This window comes from Gouania willdenowi, chromosome 24, assembly GCF_900634775.1.
Source record: "Gouania willdenowi chromosome 24, fGouWil2.1, whole genome shotgun sequence".
NCBI classification, from domain to species: Eukaryota; Metazoa; Chordata; class Actinopteri; order Blenniiformes; family Gobiesocidae; genus Gouania; species Gouania willdenowi.
In genome coordinates this window covers 17,311,584-17,333,525 of record NC_041066.1, presented here as the reverse complement: position 1 = coordinate 17,333,525, position 21,942 = coordinate 17,311,584, and the positions used below count along the sequence as shown (strand labels likewise).

Here is a 21,942-nt window from a genome sequence, read left to right as displayed (position 1 = left end):
CGGCTAAAAACACAATACACAACATTGACAATCAAAAAAAACAAACAGAAAATAAGATAAAAAAACAAAATAAATTGCAATTCACTAAAAACATACATTTCTAATTCTTCTTAAATAGCAGGGTTTCAACTTTTTAAAAAATAGGCCGACCGGATGAAGATGCGTTTCGCGCATGCGTTGAAAGGATCCGAAACTATCAGGCCCGTGAAAGGATTGGGCACTGACATTTGTCAAAGCGTCTACAAGAAAAATAATAATAAAATAAAATAAAAAATACCACCATACTAACAACAATTTAAGTAAATACAATTTATTTTTTATTTCATAAAATGGCATTGTTAATTAACTCAAGCATCAATAATGCAATATTTCATTCTCAGTTTTATTTTTTCAGTAATTGAACCACTTTGACTTGTACAGTTATTTCTTGAAACATTTTAAAAAGTACTGTATTTCAACCCCTGTATTTTATGGAAGTAGATGTGTGTCTATATTAATCAATAAATAAATAAACCAAAAAAATCAAAGAAAAAAAGTGTTAAAAGAAAAAAAAAATTCATATATGTTTTTGCATTTGAACACTTTTTTCTTTTATTGAAACGTTTTTTTTTTTTTTTAATTGAATAATAAAGACACACATCTACCTCCATAGTATTTGACCCCTGCAGACAAAATAATTGTTCCTCAACATAATCCATGAGATCTTTTTAATTCAAATAATAAAAAAAGAGATTCTTTTTACAGTGAACCTTTGCTGCTGTACAGTCTTACTTTACTAGTGATATCTTTAAGTGCAAAATTATACATTGTGTTCAAACAAAGAAATAAAGTATATTCAAAATTAATATACACAGAATGACAGTACACGTCTGTCCTTAAAGATTGTTTTATGCTAATTCACCAGCTTTGTTTTGCTAGTTCAGTTTCATAAGCTTTACGTCAACTAGTGTGTCTAAAATCTGACTTAATTAGAAAGAAGGCCACGTATAACAGAGCTAATAAAGTGTGTACTGTAGCCTATCTGGGTGTGATCGATCATTGAAGTCCACTTGATGAAAAACAGTCACAAACGTTCCCCAACGTGATGAGGGAGAAAACTTGTCCCTGGGCCACCTTTGTTACTGAGTTTGTCTTTGCCTTTCATAAAATACGTTAGCAACTCGCCCTTGCCTTTGACAAATATCGGCCCTCTGCGCACAAAGCGAAAGCCATACTCCTTTAGGATATTGTGGCAATCTTCCACCACCTGAAGGCAAAGCAGAACAAACACGTCAAAGGGGTATTCAACAAGACAAAGCCAAAAAAAACATGAATATTATTAAATTATACATATATGGCGACCTGGATGTTGCCCATCACTCCAGTTGACTCCATTCTACTGGCAACATTTACTGTGTTGCCCCAGATATCATAATGAGGTTTACGAGCCCCAATAACTCCAGCCAGAACTCCTCCCTTATTCAGACCTGCATGAGTTCATCAAAAGAAAAAAGAAAAACATTAACACATGGACTTAAAGGCTAATAGAACTGTTACACACTGACCGATTCTTAGCATGAAGTTGTTGAAAGACTGTTTGTTCAGGTTTCCGAGGGTGACCTTCATTGCCAATGCAAAGTCTGCCAAGTCCCCGAGGTGCTGCCAGCGTTCAATCAGTGACTGACACTCTTGCTGTACAGTGAATAATTAATTAGGGGTTTTCACAATTAATCTTGTGATATTTGGAGCCTTTCTGGATGAATAAACAGATGCTGTTGAACCCAAAATAAATCTTTGGCTGAGAACAGTAGAGCAAACTTTATAATGATGAAAAAATAACATAAAAAAATAAGAGGTAACTTACAAAAAATGAATGAAATTTACTCTGAAAATAGATTACAATTACACAATTTCATCAGAAGATGTGTGACAAAAAGGTACTTACCCTTTTTTTTAAATCCCCGATTTCCTTGTATGTATGTCTTTTATCAAAACTTTTGCGTCCTCCACCCTTTTTTGTTTTGTTTTGTCAATGTTTGTTCTTTCCTGTTTTTTTTTTTTTTTTTTTTTTTTGTTTCTTCACTTCATATATTTTTTAGGGATGTCCCGATACAACATTTTCACTTCCGATATGATACCGATATTGCAGCCTTGCTTATCGGCCAATACAGATATTGGACCGATACAATATCAGCACAAATCATACATACTTTTATTACTTATTTCGTAGTGTGGAATGTTAGAAAAGGCTTGATCAAGTGGACAATAATCAGCAACAGTAGGTTACTTTGTTGGAGTGTGAACCATTGTCACCTATGGATAGAAGTGCTGGAGCGGAACATTTTATCGGAGCGCTTATATCGCTGATTTTAGATGCAGTCCGATAAAATCCGATATTTGTTTTCTGGCTGATATTGGACCGATCAGGACACCTCTAATATTTTTAAAGATGCAGTGTATTTTCGATGACAGTTTGCCCGTGAAAATTATTCTTTTTTGTGTTAATTATTTGCAATAGTATTTAAAAGTATTATTAATTAATAGTATTTAAAAAAAAGTTCCCACCTTGCCAAATCCATTTGTGTTGCTTTCTGGAGTCAGCCCTGAGGCAGCCATGTAAGTACTTCCGATCGTCTTGATTTTCGTAATGCACCGGAACTCGTCTCTGTCTAATAACTGACAGAGAAAAAGGAAATAAGCAAAAATAAATCATATTCAATTTCATTTTAATACATCAATACAGTGCGTTCCAAGTTGATATTCTTACGTCCATTTAGATGTAATTTTGATGTGTATTTTATACATTTGTACACACAGTGCCAGAACTCACACTATCAAAGTCTGAGATGATTTCATTGAGAATCCTCAGACACTCAATGCCTCCATTGTTGATGCCCTCTTCTGTGTAGAAGTCAGAGAAGTTGGGGATGGATGCAAACATCACACCTATTTCCTCATAAGACTGGCTGTACAGCTCCTGCAAAACACGTGGGACATGATGATAATGAAGTAGATTTTTTTTTTAATAGTCAAAGAATATTAAAAATTAAGCTCTTTAATAGTAGTTATGTGCAAAACCACTAGATGGCAGTAATAGTCACAACATTTTCATTTTTTCCTGTGGAACCTTTAACAGAGATTGCCTGGTTAGTAACTTTGGTTATAAAATAAACTAGAAGATAGCTGCTTACATATGTACCATACTGTAAACTTATATTACGAAAGATGTTTTCAACATCTGGGTTGGAACTCAAAGTTGAGTCGCAGACTTATTTTCATTGGGTCGCAGACAAAAAACAACAAAATCCTAAAAACTTTTTGATCTCATAGTGAATTCTTGAATCCTACCTCTGAGAGCACGAGTTCAGTTTTCAAAACTAACAATAAAAGTCAGATGATATACTTTTACATCCTTCTGTAATTTTCATTTTGATGAAATAATTTGGTATATGATTGAAAAAAAAAATCATCACTTCAGTGAAATGAATGTTGAATGTTATAATAGTGTGAATAAACCTTGTTTTCGACTGCCCTGGTTTTTTTACTGCTCCATATTTTAATTTATTGGAAATATAGCTTAAATGTATGTGTTTGGTTATTTATTTACAGTGGATGTTAATTGAGAATCACTGTATTATAAGGCATGTTAAAGTAAATGTTAAGTAAGCCGAGGTCGGCATATCACATTTGTTAACTAAATTTGCACCAACAATACCCGAACAAGGTATGATTATCTATGTTTTTATTGAGTTGTCTCTTTAATTTGTGCCTCAGCAATTTATATATTTTACTTATTTAGTTTTTTTTGTTATTGTAACCTGTTTGAATAAAATAAATAAATAAATAGAACGAAATGGGGGGTATCTGTACTTTTATTGTTGTGTTATTCTGTAAAGCACTTTGATCACCTGTGGGCCTTTTTAAAGTGCTATATCTATATATATATCTATATATATATAGATATATATATGCAAATACAAATTACATTACATTTACATCAAATGTTAAAAACTATAAACAAGTCTACTCTTTCTGAGATCTGTGAAAAGTGTGAATTCACCTCGACGCTCATACATTAATATTTTAATGATGATGATAATAGTGATCATTCTCAGGAAGTTCGAGCTAAATCATATTGAACATATGAAACAAACTCAAGAGATACCTCGTCTCTTTTCTTTGAGCCCAGGAAGTGTTTTGCCACATGTTCTGGCAGCATATTAATGACCAGCGCTTCATTCCAGCGTCTCATCTCAAACACTCGCTCTTTTTGGTCACGAATGCCAATCTTCCACAGAAACAGCATTCTGGACTGATGCTCCAACTACAGACAAAAACACACACATAACAAACAGCTACACTTTAGGGTAAGCCTTAAAAAAGTGACATTGTACATCAGCAAAATAACTCACATGGCGTGCAAAGACGTAGAAGCTGATCATCATCACTATAACCATCATAGTCATCAGGTACTTGGATGGAACAATGGATGTTCTTGTGATGCAAATAAAGAGATTATATCATAGATTATCATAACACATCCTTTGTGCAGCAAATCTGTTCTTCCTTACCTGTAGGATGCAAACTGTATGTAGTCGTACAGATCGTATATGTCCCGCCAGCTGTAGATGTTGACAGCCCCCGTTGCTGTGACGACCAACACCATGAGGCCCAGTTTAATGAGGTGGCTGACCTGCACCAGCATGATAGTAGCAATGAGTGACATCACCGCCATGAAACTGTAGTGCTTTGGGTTCTCTGCACAGCCTCGGTCGCCAAAGGACTCCAACACGGGGCCGTGAGTGCTGTTGAAGACCCAGAGGGTGGGAGGTACGCAACTTAACTGCAAGATCAAAAAAAGATCAAAGTGAGCAAGGATGAAAGAAGAAGAAAATGTGTCTCAAAATGAGTGCAATGGATCATGTCTGATTGGAGTATTTGTTGAATTACTCTACTACTATTCATTACTCCAATTCTCTCTCTCGTCGAGGGCTGTGTTGGAAATGGTATACTCCGTACTATACACTACAATCTCAATGAGTATATACTGTCTAGTATATGCTATAAGTATGGTTAGAATGATTAGGATGATGATCGTTCCCATTGAAGTGTACTTCCAAGTTTCCCAAGATACAGTTTGTACCTACAATGACCAAACCCTTAAGCACACTGAGGCTATATATCTCTGTTGATTCTCCACCTTTGAAAGTTCTGAAAGCATTTTAAGTGAGAAAGTGACGAAATAGAATATCAACATTTGGTCATTTGATCCATAAAACTCGTGGAAAACACATTTCATGAGATTTTCGGAGACCCGCCATTGTGCTACTGACATTACTTCCGGTTAACTTCAAAACAGGAGCCTTATTTACAAAAGGGTTAAGAATTGGTAACACTGTACTTGAAGTTTTATACATAGAGCTGACATTACATTGTCATTATCTGTCATTAGCATGAACAAGGTGTCATGAAGGCTGTCATTAAGTGTCAGTCGCTGAATTATGACACCTTTGGAGCTATGTTGGCATTTTTTGGGTTAGGTGGAGGGATCTAGTAACGAACAACATTTAACGACAGCCTTCATGACACCTTTTTCATGCTAATAACAGGTGTCATGTCATATTAATGACAGCGTGATCTCAGCCTTTATGTATAAAACTTCAAGTAAAGTGTTACTTCAAAAACTAATGGAAGACGAGAAGAGATGCTTTTATTTTTAAAAGGGGATGTTTGATTTTTAGCTTGAAGCCGGTCCTAGGACAATTTTATGTTCCACTCGCAATGCATCATGGGGTGGTTGAGTATGACTAGTGTCCCCACCATGCATACTTCAAAAATGTCCTCAATATTGCATACATCCGGGTATTTCTCACGTACTCAATCTTTGCATACTGTCTAATGCATGCACACTACGTACTCATTTTGACGTCAGACTTAGTATGAGTAGGACATCAGTATGCGATTTCAAACACAGCCCAGATGTAAAAGCAGCTGCAGTTGCTTTAACAGTCTTAAAAGCATGACGTGGCATTCCTTCGACATGTCCACTAAAATGGCAAACGAGTGCTCACTTTAGCACTTCTGTGCTTGTCAGAGCCCAAAGACATCAGTGCATGTAGCAGGCTGTTCCCAGGAGGTCATGGCAGATGAACCAACAGACGACTAATGGTGCCCGCAGGGAACGGGATTTCAGACACACATAAAGGGAAAACACACGCACTAAGACACAGTTTGAGGAACACGATGAAGTGCAATCCTACCATGTCAGCGATCACAGCCATGGTGAGGACAAATATAGCTGCCATTGCCCATATGTTTCTTGCCCACCGAGTGCGATCAATCCATAAAGAGAAGGACACCAGCTTCTTGGAGAACATCTACAACAACAATATAATAAACTTACAATCAGATTTATTTTCAGTCCTCCAGGATGATGTGAACGGTTATTGTTTGGAAAAATAGGCTAGTTTCCAAATTGTTGGAGTTTCATTCATCACGTGTCAAACTCAAGGCTGTCATTTTTGGCAATGAAGTCATTTTTAATGTTAAACTGTTGAAAAAACTAAACATTCTTACGATATCCTTTAATTTTACTGAAATTATTGCATAACATTTCCCTTAATTAAATAAACATTGGTCACAAAATCAAGGAAATTTTAAGTGTAGATCCTATTTGGACTGATATCTATCACTTATTGCTTGGATATTGTCGGTTTCTTACTTATTTTGTATTTTATGTATGCGTAGAAGTGCAAACTAGGGCACAATAATGTTGAAATGACTGATTTTCCAGCATGAAATCTGATATAAAACTGCTCCATATTTGGCCCCTGAACTAAAAATGATTTTAACACCCCTGATTTATCACAAAAGTAGATCATCTATTTTCAGTCCTCCACGGTGGTTGGAAAGGTTATTGCTTGGGAAAATGGGCTCATTTTCAAACTATTAGAGTTTCTTTTATCACATAAGTGTCAAACACAAGGCCCAAGGACCCAATCCGGCCATTTGGATCATCCAATTTGGTCCGCAGAAGAAAGCAAAAATTACAGAAAAAAATGTAAATCATTGTGTAAATGAATCTCGACAATATTTTCAGGGGCTCACAGTTTTCCCGGTGCTTATATCGCATGATTGAAGTCATTTTTTACATTGAACTGTTGTAAAAAACCAAATATTCTTACGATATATTTTAATTTTCCTTAAATTATTACACTACATTTCCCTTAATTAAATAAAAATTGTTCATAAAAAACAAGTGAAGACCCTGTTGGGACTGATATCTATCACATATTGCATGGAAATTGTTGGTTTTGTATTTCATGTATACGTAGAAGTGCAAATTAGGGCTCAATAATGTTGAAATGACTCGTTTTCCAGATAAAATCTGTGGCCCACTTCAAATCAAACTCCTCCGTATTTGGTTCATGAACTAAAAATGATTTGAACACCCCTGATTTATCACAAGAGCAGATCATCTTTAAAGTTTTATTGAACTTTCATACCCTTGGAAAGACAGCAGCCAGGGAGCAGATTGTGAGGACAAGCAGCAACAACTCTCCGATTCCCAGAGTCACGTAGTTTACGACCAACCTAGAACAAGAAGTCCACAATGAACTGTAAAAGTTTTATATAGGCGTAACATAAACAGATACATTAACTCACAGTGGGTCGATGAACACCTCCATAGCTGTGATGAAGAAGAGCACTACGATGCAGCAGCAGAAAGCTACACCACTTCGCTTTTCCTTCTCTGAGGAATAGTGCACCTCCAGATTTTTGTCAACAAATTGCAGTAAAAAAGGGTTTATTTTATGATCCTTCATTCTGGGTAAAGGACAAATCAGAGGTGAGACAACGTCATCAGCATATCCTTGGTGATCTGCCTTCACTTACATTTGCCGAGTTTCTCTCTCCAGCAGCTCCTTCTGAAGTCTTCTATTGATCACCTGTTCCTGGGCGACTTTATTTCTCATAGAGACCTAAGAGGAGGAACACTGTTATCACTTGTGCATATAAAATCATTGTATTCAGCATATTTCAAGAAATCTTTGAGATCCACCTCCTGTTTTGGTTCTGTAGGGGTGGACTGGTGTGAGACTATGGTCCCATTGGTTGCTGTAGTGTTGATCAATTGGTTTGAGTTTCGGTTTGTTAGTGTGCTGAGTATCTGTGAGATAAAAAGTAGCAAAACGCATGTTAGTTTTGCATAAATTGCATGTTTTCATTTCTAAACTGTTTTCTGTAGTGTGTGTACTAGGCCTGGGCAGTATATCGAAACTCAAGATATATCGAGTTTTCTATTTTGGCGACATAGAATATAACAATATCACCTTTCATAATATATTTTGTATTTTATAGCTTATTTTGGATTAAAATACTGGTTTTAGGAGTCGCTGCTTTCACTACTTCTCAGAACAGCATGAAAAGCTAAGTGCTGAATGTGTCCTAACCAAGGTTGGAGTCAATTACATTTTTCATTTACAATTACGTTTTCAATTATAATTCAATTACGATTACAGTGACCAGCATTTTTCCCAATTACAATTAATCACAATTACTGAGCCTGAAATGAATGACCTAATAAAAGTTAACCTTCCTCTTGTGTTAGCTTTGTGTTAGCATCTCTTATGATAACGGATCCTAAATCAACTGTAAAATACACTAAAAACTACTATCTATCATCTAATTTCTTTCCTATCTATTGGTTACCTTGTTAGACTTCCTAATCAATGAAAATATAGGTTTCAATATTTTTAGTGTGGGCGTCTGAACCTTTTTTGTGTCAGTATACCACTCGATTTCAATTTTTTTTTTAATGAAAAAGCTTGATACGAAACACAATTTAACAATTGTTAACTACATATGGTTAGAAGAGCTGTACGTAGAACTGTAACATGGTTCCCAAGTTTTGTGTTAAATTATAATTGACAATTTTTATAGAATTTTCATGGCAATTAAAATTACAAAGCCAATTATCTGAACTCAATTACAATTTAATTACAATTACGACAGCAACAGATTCTTTAAAATTACATTTATAATAATATTTACGCCATAATTGTAATAATGATCAATTACGCAATTACAATTATAATTGACCCCAACCCTGGTCCTAATCCAGACCTTCCCCTAAGCAAGCCATACTACAGAACTCACTCACACGTGCTGTCCCTTAAAGCCAATATTGCGCAGCTCTTCGTTAATAAATGCACATGTGGCATTTTTCATCAGCAAATTAGACCCAGAGTTGTCTTTCTGGTGAGACTTTATAGTAAAAAATATTCAGTGTTATATCATATATCGCCATTTTGAGACAAATATAACGAGATCTAAGTTTTGGTCCATATCGTCCAGCCCTAGTGTGTACTTACTTTTCCTTTGGTGGTAGGTTTAGGCATGAGGACCAGGTATGTGTTAATGCCTTTCTCCAGTAGATACTCACACCTCTCTCCCCCATTGCCAGGCTCAAGTTCAAATTCCCCATGCAAACTGTCCTTTGTGGACTGGGAAATGTGTACCTTCCTGTTATGTAACACACAATATTTTAACAAATAGAGAATTTTCATAAAGGCTTTGGTTTGGTTCTCTGTGCTGAGCTGACTCTGTACCCGGGTATGCCCCCAGACTCCATCTTATTAGCCACGGTGACGTCAGTGGACCAAACGTCAAACTGCCAGCGCTTCTGGCCGAGGACTCCTCCCAGCACGGTGCCAGTGTGAACGCCTACACGCATGTCCACCTCAGTCCTGGTTTTTTCACGCACATACCTGGAGACATGAGAGTGTTAGTTACTCTTCTTCATTTTTCTACTTGTTCTTGAATAAATATCCATGTGGTATAATACATAGGCCTATATCCACGATGCATTATTGCTGATGCTAATTTTAATGCATTAGATATGAATATACTCCTAGCACTGCTGTTGATCCCTCTCATGACTCATCAATCATCAATTAATCGAGTAATCGGGTAAAATACACCTTTGTTTGATTAGATTTTTATTTGACGTATACAACAGAAATTGAGACCAATTACTTAATACCAACCAATTTGTAAACAAGTATACAAAATACAATTAATTACGCATGTATTATGCAAAGTTGATTTTTTTTTTTTAAATGCACATTTGTTGCAAAAAGATTCCACTACATGTGATGTCAACCTAAAAATTAAAATTGAAGCGTTGTAAATTTTTTTCAAAATGTACAATGCTGCAAAGCTGAGAACATTTTTAGATCATTTTTTTGTAAATGAGGTATTTAAGGACTTTGAGAAATCATTACAACGCTAGTTTTGAGCTCAAAAGTTAAAATCTAATTTTGTCACTGTCTTCAAATCATTTTCCCCCCATTTATTATCTAAAATTATATAATTAGGACAAATTAAACTGAAGACAGGCGTCTTTTTTTTCTCTCTTGGAGCACATTTACCAGCATCAACTTTAGCTCACAAAATCTCTCTCTGGTAGTTAGCATAGCATCAAGCTAAGCTAAAGGTCGCTTTAGGATAAAATAAGGTATTTTAAATAAATTGGTCACAGAAAATTGTTACCAAAATTGTTGATTAAAATAATTGCCACCAATGAGTGGCATTGTTTCAATCTCTCCCTCCCTTCTGGAAGAAGGTTTCGGTCCATCAGGACCAGAAGCTCCAGACACAAAAACAGCTTCTTTCCCTCTGCCACCATCCACATGAACACACCCCAAGTCACCCACTGAACCCCCCCCCCACCCCCCCACCCGATCACCACCTCCATGATGACATTATCTGCTGCACTGTATATATATATATATATATATTTATCCTATTTATCCTTTATTCTCTATCTATCCTTTATTTATCCCTCATCCTTTATATTCATCATTATTATTATTATTATTGTTGCTGGGTTGTTCTTTGTTTTTTTTCTTTATTTTTGTTGTTTGTTTTGTGCACCAACTACCAAGACAAATTCCTTGTACTGTCCTTAAAACTGTACATGGCCATTAAAAACATTTCTGATTCTGATTCTGATTCTGAATACAAAATACATAGAAACTGCTCAAACTCAATGTTAGTGTCTAACTTACAACAACATTCAGGGAATACGGAATAAAGTGGATAGAAGCTCAGATTCTTTTTTTTAATACTTTGGTCATATAAACAATTTTTTTTATGGCGTGAGGAGAGTAGAGTTTATGGCCTTTTAGAAATAACAGTCCTATAACCTGAATCATATGATAACCTAACCGCAAGAGCGGACATGGGCTCGTCTGTAAACGGTCGCATTTACTGGTTCAATAAACAGGAAGAGATTCAGATTCTGATGTAGCTGGTTATGATATACAGTTTGCATAAACAGGACTGAATCATAACATAACCTAACCGCAAGAGCAAACATGAGCTCGTCTGTGAACGGCCGCATTTACAGACCTTTGAGTCGCTGTTAACTTACCAATAAACGGGAAGAGATTCATCACTTTTATAATAAGTATTGACTAGGCCAGTGGGAGTGAGGCCCAAGGCCAAGGCAGGCTGACTTGATAATACTGTATCATGTTTTTCTGCAGTCAGTGCCTTCTCCTCTTCCTTCTCTCTCTGCTCTGTTTCAGGTGTCGTGAAGCTGATGATGGCAGTTCCTGATCTGTGGTTCACGGCTCAACTAGTCTGAGACACTCTGATGTTCTATCTCTCTATCCTGTTCTGTTGGTCCTTCTGTCCACTAACCCCAACCAGTCGACGCAGATGGCTGCCACCTCTGAACCTGGTTCTGCTGGAGATTTCTTCCTGTTAAAAGGGAGTTGTTTCTTCCCACTGTCGCTAAATGCTTGTACATGTGGATCTTGTGGGGTTTTTTCTTTCTATTTTGATAAACGCATTGAGATGACTTTGTTGAATAGTTGAATTGAATAACTTACGAGATAGCTTCTACCATTGCTAAACCCATCTTTATGGAGCAGGCAGCGTGGTCCTCTCTGAAGTCAGGAAGACCACAGATGCAATAGTAACAGTCTCCAAGAATCTTAATCCTTAGCTGGTGATGGTCCTGGAAGGGAAAAAAACATTAAATAAATTATTTGGAAAAAAAGAAGTTTATCTTTAAGTCTACCACTAATTACAGGTAAATCTCAACAATGAGTTGTATAGAAATACAGTAAAAACAAATTACCTAAATTCTAGAACAAGAATGAGTTAAGTTTGGCTCTGCAGCTTTTTATATAGAATCACCACTGAAAACACTAACCTCTGCGAGTTTATCAAAGCGAGCAAACAGCTCATTCAGCAGCTTTACGAGCTCTTGGGCACTGCAGGCTGAGGACAGCTGGGTGAAACCCACAATGTCAGCAAAAAGGATGCTGCAAAAAACCCCCAAAAAACTATTTAAATGGGACCAATAACATTCGTAGGGTGAATTATCAAAAGGAATTTCAAGGCCTGACCTGACGTTTTCATGGCGATACATATACATAGTGTTAAACTGCTGCTGGTGGACGTCGCCTTGATCGGCCTGGTTCTTCATCCCCTCCAGCATCTCATCAGCAATATGTTTGGGCAGAATAGAGAGAAGTAATTCCTCCTACGGACACACCAGAGAAGAGATAGGTTGACAGTAACAAGCAAGCAATCTGTGTAAATCATGGGTGGAGACCACATCAAACTAATCCCCAGTCAATGTTAGACATGCTGTCAAGTGATCTGATGTGCTTCAGTTGCTATTTAATTCCATCCTCTGCTGATTAAACACTTTGGGAATAACTTTTTTTTTTTTTTAATCAATGTCATGTCTTCAAATGCTTATTCACTGTAGAAAACAACAACTTTAGGCTTTAATGAAGACTCAAGAGTCTTTGTTTCATAAAGAAAGTGTCTATTTGTACCGTTGCCATACATACAACCCCTGGTACTTTTGGTACGGTTACCGAAGTACAAGTAGGTAGCGTCTTAAGGTTAGGTTTAGGGTTAGGGTTAGGTTATAAGACAATATCGCAACATTTTTAAGGATCAGGGTTAGGGTTAGGTTTAGGTTTAGGCTAAGGTTTAGTCTTAGTCATGCAACCTAAACTGGCCAATGACTGACTTATCACGTGACCTGAACTGGCCAAATAGGGGCACTGCTTACAGATAGAATGTCTGTATATTGATATGGCAACTGTAGGGATAGCCACTGCCTTTCGTAAATAGTCACGTTTAAGCATGACGGTGACCTTTCAGAATAAAGTCAAGTTACATTTATTTAAATTTGATTGAGTATGCAAAGAGGCGTGCACTAATCTGATTTGTAAGGTTTTTGTTCATTTTATTGTACGATGACAAATATGGCACCCCTACATGTTAAGTAATACAGATTTACAAACTATTGCATACAAACACAAAAATCCATGTCTACCCATTACAAAGTTGTTAATAAGATAAATAAATCCTGAAGGAGATAAAATATGAAATGGGACAAAAAGAGCATTATTCTTAAGGTAGTAAGAATGCTAAATAAAGGCTAATCAGGTCCCTAAATACGGCACCACTGTCATTGATGGGTTTTTAAATTCACCGATGCTCATTATTCAATCACAGCAAATTACTGTTATTTTTATTTGACTATTTAGATAAAATGAATCAAAAATGATTAGGTTCTCATGCTAGCATGGCTCTGTTGAAAAAGGGTTAGGGTTAGGGTTGGCCTAAAGTGTTTGTGTGCATGAGTGAATGTACAGTATAAGTGAATGACATCAAATTTCATCATGTGTTTTTTTTTTTGGGCAGTGGCTATCCGTATGGTTGCCGTATCAATATACCAACATTCTATCCACTCATTGGCCAGTTTAGGTCACGTGATAGTAGGTCAGTAATTGGCCAGTTTAGGTCACGTGACTAAGATTAAACCTAATCTAACCCTAACCCTAAACCTAAAAATTGTTGCGATATAGGGTTATAACCTAACCCTAAGATGCTACGTACGTGTACTTCGGTAAATGTACCAATAGCACCAGGGGTTGTCCGCATAGCAACCGTACGAATACACATTTTCTTCCCCCCCCCATATTTTTTCTTATTCATATTTTATATAATTTGACTTCAGTGAACATCATGTTGTTTTTTCTTCAAACTATAACCTAAATTTCTGTTTCTTTTCTGGTTTAAGTAATTCAGAAAAGAAACAAAACGAATGAACAGATATTGATTACTGTTATTTTATAATGTGGCTATAAGATCCGTATGCATGTGTCCCTGTGTGTGTGTGTGTGTGTGTTTGTCCTTACTTGCTGGGTGCTCTGCTCCTCCAGAGTCAGTTTAACCTCGAGTGACTGACGAGCTTCTAGAAATGCTGTCCTGTATTTTCTATCTGCCATGTAGTAAGCAAACACACCTACAATGACTGCACACGTGTACAGCATCATGTTGGCGAAGAGCTGAGAAAAAGAAGAAATGATCAGATTTAATATTTTACACACACAGGCCTGGAGCAGAAGTCATTTCAAACTAATAAACTATTAAAACTCATTTTGTGCCTGTCTGCGTATATAGTGACTTAAGGCATATCTGTGCAATTAGATCAAATAAAAAAGGATGTGGAAAAGGCCTCAGAGCCATTTCTAGCTTGCAAGTTACTCTTTGGGGGCCCACAAAGTTTGTGTAACTACGTGGACAGATTCCTAATCCATTAAATGATCCATGAACTGCTGAATGTCAATAATTCCCATATTACCTGTCAGATTATGCCATAATCTGACACTGTATAACTTCAAAGTCCAACAATTTGGACTTAATTATGCCTCAAAAACACCAACCACAACTTAAGATAGTGGTTTATATCAATCTTATTTATTTTTTAAAAACATATTAGGGACCAAGATAGATACATTTTATTCTCAGGTTTGGGGCCCCCTAGTGGCTCATGGGGTCCTATGGAATTGCATAGTCCACATATTGCAGGAAACACCCGGAAAGCTTTGCGTTAGACCAGTGGTTCCCATCCTTTTTTGGGGTCGTGACCCCATTTTGACATCACAAACTTTTGGCGAGAGACACTTTTCTTCTTCTTCTATAATACGTTTTTGATCATGTTAGTTATTCTGCATTACAAATACAGAGTAGCCAGGATTAGTGACAAGTTGCGGCAACTCAAATATTTTTATGTTGCATTTTATTTGAACTAGATTTATATTAAGTGAAAATATCGAACACAACTCTTTAAGATTGTGTTTTAATTTGAAAAAGAACAACAATCATATATATTATTTATATACTTTTTAAATTATTTACTTGATATTTTAGGTGACCCCATTTAAATTCCCGGTGACACCACAAGGGGTCACGACCCCAAGGTTGAAAAACCCTGTCTTAGATACTTATAAAGTGGACTTTTTACTCATGTCTTGGCAGAAAAATGTACAATTTGATTTTAATTTTGTGTATCATTTACTATTTGATATATAATATTTCGCAAAGAGAATCCAGATCTTTGATTTTTTTTTTGTTTTTTGACCAATCAGAAATCCAAAGAAATTCCAGAGTTTTTGTAAATTCATTGAAAAAGCAACAAATTTTGTCTGACAAATATATTATTTTTTATTGACTTCCTAAACCTGCTTTAAATAAAGATAAATTGAAATTACAGTAATTGCAACAACAAAAACAACCTCTATCTGCCTATAAACTGTATTTGTTTCATACTATTATAGAGTCGGTAGGGCTGCACAATTATGGCCAAAATGATAATCACTATTATTTGAATCAATATATATCGGCCGGCCGTAATTATAGGCTATAGTTACCTGTCTCACTAGCATGGGCCCCTGCATGTTATCCTCAAACCTTTGAGCTACGGTCACACCGAGAACCAGGGTGTGAATCCCACAGGAGAGCGCTGTGAGCAGCACCAGAGGCACCAGGTTCAGGGGCAAAGTCAGAAAACTAGAGAAGCTGAAGAACGCCTGCCATCCCACAGAGTCGCTGGCCTGAGAAAACCTCTCGTAGTTCAACCCCGTGTAACACAAAACATGGACGCTGACCATCAGCCACAGGATATATGGCACTGCTCCTTGTGAAACAGTGGATTTGGGGAGTTTTTGGAACCTGCACAGCAGATACAGCAAAATATCTGCAGCCAGTCCCACTGATGCCACCACCACCATGTCCATCTTGTCGTCAGTGTACAACACTGCACACATGATAATGATGAAACTGTTAAAAAGGGCGGCAAATAACGCCAAAATCAACAGGTTTTCCTGTCTCTGTCGACGGAAGTAGTTCTGATAAATCCTCTCGAGCGACTCAGGGTTGAAGGTGAGCCGCACCGCCCGTGGTAGACAGTAGCAGCATCTAGGATGGGTCACTGTCACTTCACGTGTGGGCCCACTTTCCTGGTCTGGGTTACTGAGAACCTGGGCTGTGTATTCTACAGAGTAGTCCATGCTTGTTGCATGGACTTGGTTCAGAGACATATTGTCGATTAAAACAATCCTGTTGAAATACTGGGTGAGGACTCAAATCCTAAAGTGCAAAAAAATAGTATCCACGGAGATGTTCTATGGTCCATAACGCCATCAGTCTTTCAACTGTGCAAAAAATAGTTTTTTCTGGAGAGAAAAATCCATTCAAGGGAATCCATATTATTTAAACCATGATGTCCTCGCATTTTCTATTCCAAAATAATCTTACCTTTTAACCATCCTCTTCATGTTATTACAAAACAAAAACTAATTAATCACAAAGTCAAACCACCAGTGTTCAACCACTCAGGAGCAAAATAGGTTCCCATCAGAAAAAAAAAAAAAAAAAATGTAGTAATTAAAAGAAAATTATTCCTCATTCTTTCTCTGGATCAATCAGGCTTCTCAGGGTAGAGTTTAGTCCGTGATGCTCATCACTGTTGCTTTCAGCAAATCCTCTGTTAGTGTTGCTAAGATGATACTGCGGTACCTGCAGACTTAACAGTCATCCCTGGGGGAGTGTGACAACAGCAATGATGAGGCCTCATTAAGTTTGAAACGCTGCTTCACATTGTTTTACTCTCAATCAGGCAATGCATGAATGCACAGACACTGCTTTTATTTACCTATTTATTTATTTCCATTATCACAATATAAAAATGCCAAATTGAAGAAAAAAAAAAAAAAAAAAAAAAAAAGTATTTCCAGCGTCACATTCACAGCAAAGGTTCAAAGTACTAGAATTGATTCATATAAATTGTACAAAAAAAAAACAACAAACAAAAACAGTAGTTATCAATTAGTGCTGGGCAATATGGACCTCTCAATATTTTTTCTCATAATCTTTATTTTAAACTCAAAAAAGTCTAACTAGGAAGACAATTTTGGCTTTTTCTCCTCCAAGAGACAGCACGTGTGAGTGAGTTCTGCTTTATATGCTGTTCTGAGATATACTGTAGGAAAACAGCAACACCTGCTAATACAAAATAAGCTATAAAATATATATCTGAGAAATATGGAAAAATTGTAAAGAACACTGTTTGACTCTACTCTACTCCAATACTTGTATGATGTTATTTGTACCGCCTGATTGTAAAAATATAGATATATCTTAATATATGACAATATTATCATTTTCTACATCGCCAAAATAGAAAACTTGATATATCTTGAATCACGATAATTGCCCAGCTCTATTATCGATGTAAATGTAAAAAAAACAGCACTATCACCAAAACAACAAATTACTTTTCAAACACACATCTTATGGATTTAAAAAAAAAAATTCCATTCTTTTCATGAAAATAAGAGTTAGGATTCACTCAGAGCGTGTCTTTACAGTAGGATTTGATTTTCCTATCATTCCACTTAGAGCACTTCCCAGTGCCAGCAGCACAGACGTCAACACTCCCACAAACCCCAGTGGCCCCAGTGAGGCCGTGCCTAACACTGCAACCCCGAGTGCCCCTGTTCCAATAGGAGCCGCTGCCACGGTGATCGTCTCCATGCCGATAGCTTTAATTAGCTCTGCCCCAGTGAGAAGTCCCCTTTGTAGCTTTACTTTAGTATGGAATGGACTCTTTGGTGCACCCAGAACAAACGCCCCCACAGCAACGAGGGTTACAGTTATAATCTCTGAGGCTGTCAGTGGAGATGTCTTCAAAGGGAAACCTTTGATGGCAACAAGAACACCAAAGGCAACCGAGGCAAAATTCAACAAAGTTACATTTCTCGACCCGAATGCTTGTTTCGCTGCAACGCTCGCAGCTCCGAGTGACACCCCCGCAGCTGCAGCTACCCCCAATATTCCACCTGTGCTGCCTCGAGTCCCCAGTAAAACGCCCCAAAAAGAAATGACTCTCAAGGCTACGTACGATACTAGAGCAGCTCCCACTGATAATTTCTCAGCAGCCTCTGGCCCGAGCCCGACCATGGCCACGATTCCCAGGGCTGCTCCCAGTAAGCCCGCCGATAGGAACACCACCCACAGGACTGACTGTAGCACCGAGGTTAGCTCCGTCAATGAACCACCCTGTGTTGCACTTACACCTAGGCCTAAGAAAAAGCCCTGAGTCCCCACACAAATAGAGTAGAAGTAGATTCTCTCCAACAACTTGCACCCAGATTTAGACTGAGGCATCTGTCTGAAAATCTGTGGCAGAGTCATGCGAATCCCAAAAATTAAAACGATGATCAAAATCAAGCTGAGGAATCCAAAAATGACACCCATCCTTCCACAGGTTATGGTCATGTATAATGTAGTGAAAATAATCAACAAAGCTTTGGTCATGTCGCTGATATCAGAGTATGCGTAGACAATAAGGACCAAGACGACTTGTCCTGAAATGTAGATCCATATTGGGAAAATGTTCAGCAGCAGTCCGACTGAGACGGAGCCCACGACCACAGAAGCTCCTGCTGTGACCTCGGTGACCCACGGAAGGTTCGTCCCGGCTTTAGTCAGCAGCTTCAGATCCAAGGCGGCGAGCAGGAAACCACTTCCCAAAGATAAGATCGCAGAAGTGAACATAAGGCATGCTGCCACCACAGCTATACCAGTGGAACCGGCTTGGGCAGCAGCTAAAGAAGCTGCCCCCAGCATGGCTTGATCAACCAGCGATGGTTGAAACACAGCAAATAATGCCACTTGCCCGAACACAAAGCCTGCTGCTGTACATCTGAGGACATGTTTCAGCACCACGGGAACACCTAAAGAAAAAGAGAGTGGAAGGATTCAGATTCCTGTAAATGTAAACAAGCTACAATTGTTTCAAACACATTAATTATTGACATTAACATGTTTCTTTCTTTCTGCTATTGTTGTTATTTTTCTAATTTCAATCCATTTCCACTTTTTTCTAGGGTGTCCTGATCCGATATCAGCCTGAAAATGAATATCGTATTCAAATTTTCAATTTGTTTTCTCTTATCTTTTTTTTTTTAATTTTATTAAATTGTAGGATACTGTAAATATTAAGTTGAAGGTTAAAATTTATGTAACCAATTGGTTAATAATAAATGGGTCAGTTTTTCTCATACCTACTGTTGCTGACTATTGTTCTCTGTTTGAGTTTATCACTTGATCAAGCCTTTTCTAACATTCCACACTACAAAATAAGTAATGATTATTTTTTTATTTAAAAAAAAAAAATAAAGTAATAAAAGTATGTATGATTCATGCTGATATCGGATCAATATCGGTATCGGCCGATACACAAGGCTGCAATATCGGAAGCATATCGGAAATGAAAAAGTTGTATCGCTAGGTTCGTGCTAATGTAAGGCTAATGTGAAGTTATGTTAATATGAATGCTGCGCTAATGCTGTGTGACACGGGCTTGCACCTGCATCCTCACTTGCATTTTCTTCAGGAAATGCAAATATTCTAGTTATGTATGTTTACATCTTTTGCACTGTTATCCTATGTTAGTATTTTTATTTACTTTTGTTCTTAATCTCTGCTCTTATACTGTGTATATATAGGCCTACTGTGTTGCTGCAAATGTGAAGTTCCCCTTTGGGGATTAATAAAGGTGTATTCTATTCTATTCCATTCTATGTCATGAAGTTCATGTTTAAATGTGTAAATGTGTAAACGTGTAAATTTCTGGCCTTAATTCATTTATGCCTTAATCAAATGACCAGTTTTAAACTGTTCAATTTAAAACAGTGGTTCCCAAACATTCCACAGTCCCGTACCCCTTCAGACATTTAACCTGAAGATACGTACCCCCTACTCCTGCACACTTAAAAAAACATAATAATGTAATGTCATATAAAACACAGCCCTACAGTGACATTTGACAGAATATTACCTAGCCTGTTGAGGAACAATATATATAATAAATAATAATAATCTGTAAGCACACAAGAAAACATCTTATCTTAATTTTAAATAGGCAAATGTGTAATTTTCTTAATTGTATTAATGTACCCCCTATGTCAATTTGCGTACCCCTGGGCCTAAGGGTACCCGTACCCCACTTTGGGAACCAAGGCTCTAATCAAATGACCAGTTTCAAACTCATATCTTTTATAGTAAAACCAAATCACTTTCAAATATACATTATAAACCATTAAGCATAAAACATTTCTGTTATTCTCTTAATAACCTACAGAAATATTTTTAAAACCACATGTCCTGAGATGTCTGAACTTTAAAAAAAAAAAAAAAAGTGATTTTAATAGTTAAAAAAATATATAACTTGTAGTTAGCAGTCAAAAAACAAGTTAGGTTCATTGCAGTCCAGTCTTTAATACTTTATAACAAAAAAAGATAAACAAAGTTATTAAAATGTAAAGAACTCATGCAGCCACAGAAACACTGTTGTTACTTTAAAAACAATGTAAACAATGGTTCCAGAAGCTGCATTATTAGTATCCAACGATTTGTTTCTAATAATTTACCCTGAATTAACTTTTTCTTCGAGTTTTGACTTAAAATTCTTACCTGTCTCAGCCATGACTTCCTCAATAGTTTTTAGTATCACCGCCCCGCCTCTCTTCATTTCACAGGAAATTCATCATGTTGTAAAAGAGGGGCGTTGACTCTCATTGAACTCATCTTTTTTTATCCAAACAACCCTTTAATGACAATTTTTGAACAATAATATACAGATTTCGATTAAATAGATAAATGTTAGCTCAGTTAAAAAAGTTCACCAGCACCTTTATAGCAAACCTGGACTCCTGTATAACCAGTTCCACCCCTCTACTTCCTTGAATGGAATATCCAATATGAGCAACGCAAGGTCAACCATTACTCCTTATTTCTCCCATTTGTAGCGCATATTTTCAAACACTTGAACGATGTGTTTGTTTTCCTTGAAGAAATGAAAAGGTTTAAATCCTATATGCAATGGTTCAACTTACTTTACGGTAAAAGAGGAAGCAAACAGTGAAAGTTATTTCAATTCAATTCAATTAAACTTTATTTATATAGCGCAAATTACAAAATATAGAGTCCAAAGTAAGAAAGAAAGAACCCAACAAGATCCACATGGACAAGCATTTAGTACGTAATTTAGCAACAGTAAAGATTGTAAAAAATATATTTTTTAAATTTTTTTTTTTTTTTTTTTTACAAATTTTTAAAACATTTTATTTATTTATTTATTTATTTTTTACAAAACAATGATGACACTTAGTTATATACATACATAAAAAACATCTTTAGAAAATGCAATGTTTGCTCTTTTATAATGTAGCCTATAATCATTTATATATATATATATATATATATATATATATTTTTTTTTTTTAAATTTAATGTAATTGAATTTAATCTAATTTATTTTAATTCTGCTTAATTTAATAATTTGATTTTATTTAATTTTCATTGTTTAGTTGAATTTAATTTAATCTTTTTCTACATTATATTATATTTCTATATTATATTATAATCGTACGGAAGAGTATTAGGGCCAATTTTGATGGAGAAAATAATTTTGGGCGTATCAAAAAAGTCAAAATTTCAAGATTAAAAGCGACATTTCGACTTTATTCTCCAAATTTTGACTTTAATCTCCAAATTTCGTCTCTATTAAAATAATAC

At 36.4% G+C, this 21,942-nt stretch overlaps 1 protein-coding gene across 2 annotated transcripts; it reads right to left on the bottom strand.

Moving 5' to 3' along the window:
- Positions 1 to 602: 602 nt before the first annotated feature.
- LOC114457655 (adenylate cyclase type 3-like) lies at positions 603 to 20,984 on the bottom strand. 2 transcript variants are annotated; one of them, XM_028439655.1, is made up of 21 exons: positions 20,839 to 20,984; positions 15,732 to 19,097; positions 14,217 to 14,366; positions 12,402 to 12,538; positions 12,206 to 12,317; positions 11,880 to 12,007; positions 9,591 to 9,749; positions 9,354 to 9,504; positions 8,042 to 8,149; positions 7,876 to 7,961; positions 7,645 to 7,806; positions 7,485 to 7,572; positions 6,240 to 6,356; positions 4,551 to 4,822; positions 4,392 to 4,473; positions 4,145 to 4,303; positions 2,810 to 2,956; positions 2,545 to 2,655; positions 1,545 to 1,671; positions 1,342 to 1,466; positions 603 to 1,246 (listed from the first exon to the last, which is right to left on the bottom strand). In XM_028439655.1, exons 2-21 carry the CDS (start codon positions 16,398 to 16,400, stop codon positions 1,064 to 1,066), a joined length of 3,273 nt encoding a protein of 1,090 aa, XP_028295456.1. In that variant the 5' UTR covers positions 16,401 to 19,097; positions 20,839 to 20,984; the 3' UTR covers positions 603 to 1,063. The 2 variants fall into 2 exon arrangements, with proteins under 2 accessions (XP_028295456.1, XP_028295455.1); XM_028439654.1 differs by having other exon boundaries at positions 12,206 to 12,538.
- Between the last annotated feature and the right edge of the window lie 958 nt (positions 20,985 to 21,942).

Excerpts from the sequence above, each read along its gene's own strand:
- LOC114457655 (XM_028439654.1), bottom strand. The coding sequence starts at position 16,400 with ATGTCTCTGAACCAAGTCCATGCAACAAGCATGGACTACTCTGTAGAA. Across the intron at positions 7,962-8,041 it reads CTACAGAACCAAAACAGGAG|GTCTCTATGAGAAATAAAGT; the intron begins GTGGATCTCAAA and ends TCCTCCTCTTAG. Across the intron at positions 4,304-4,391 it reads TCTACGTCTTTGCACGCCAT|TTGGAGCATCAGTCCAGAAT; the intron begins GTGAGTTATTTT and ends TTTTGTCTGTAG.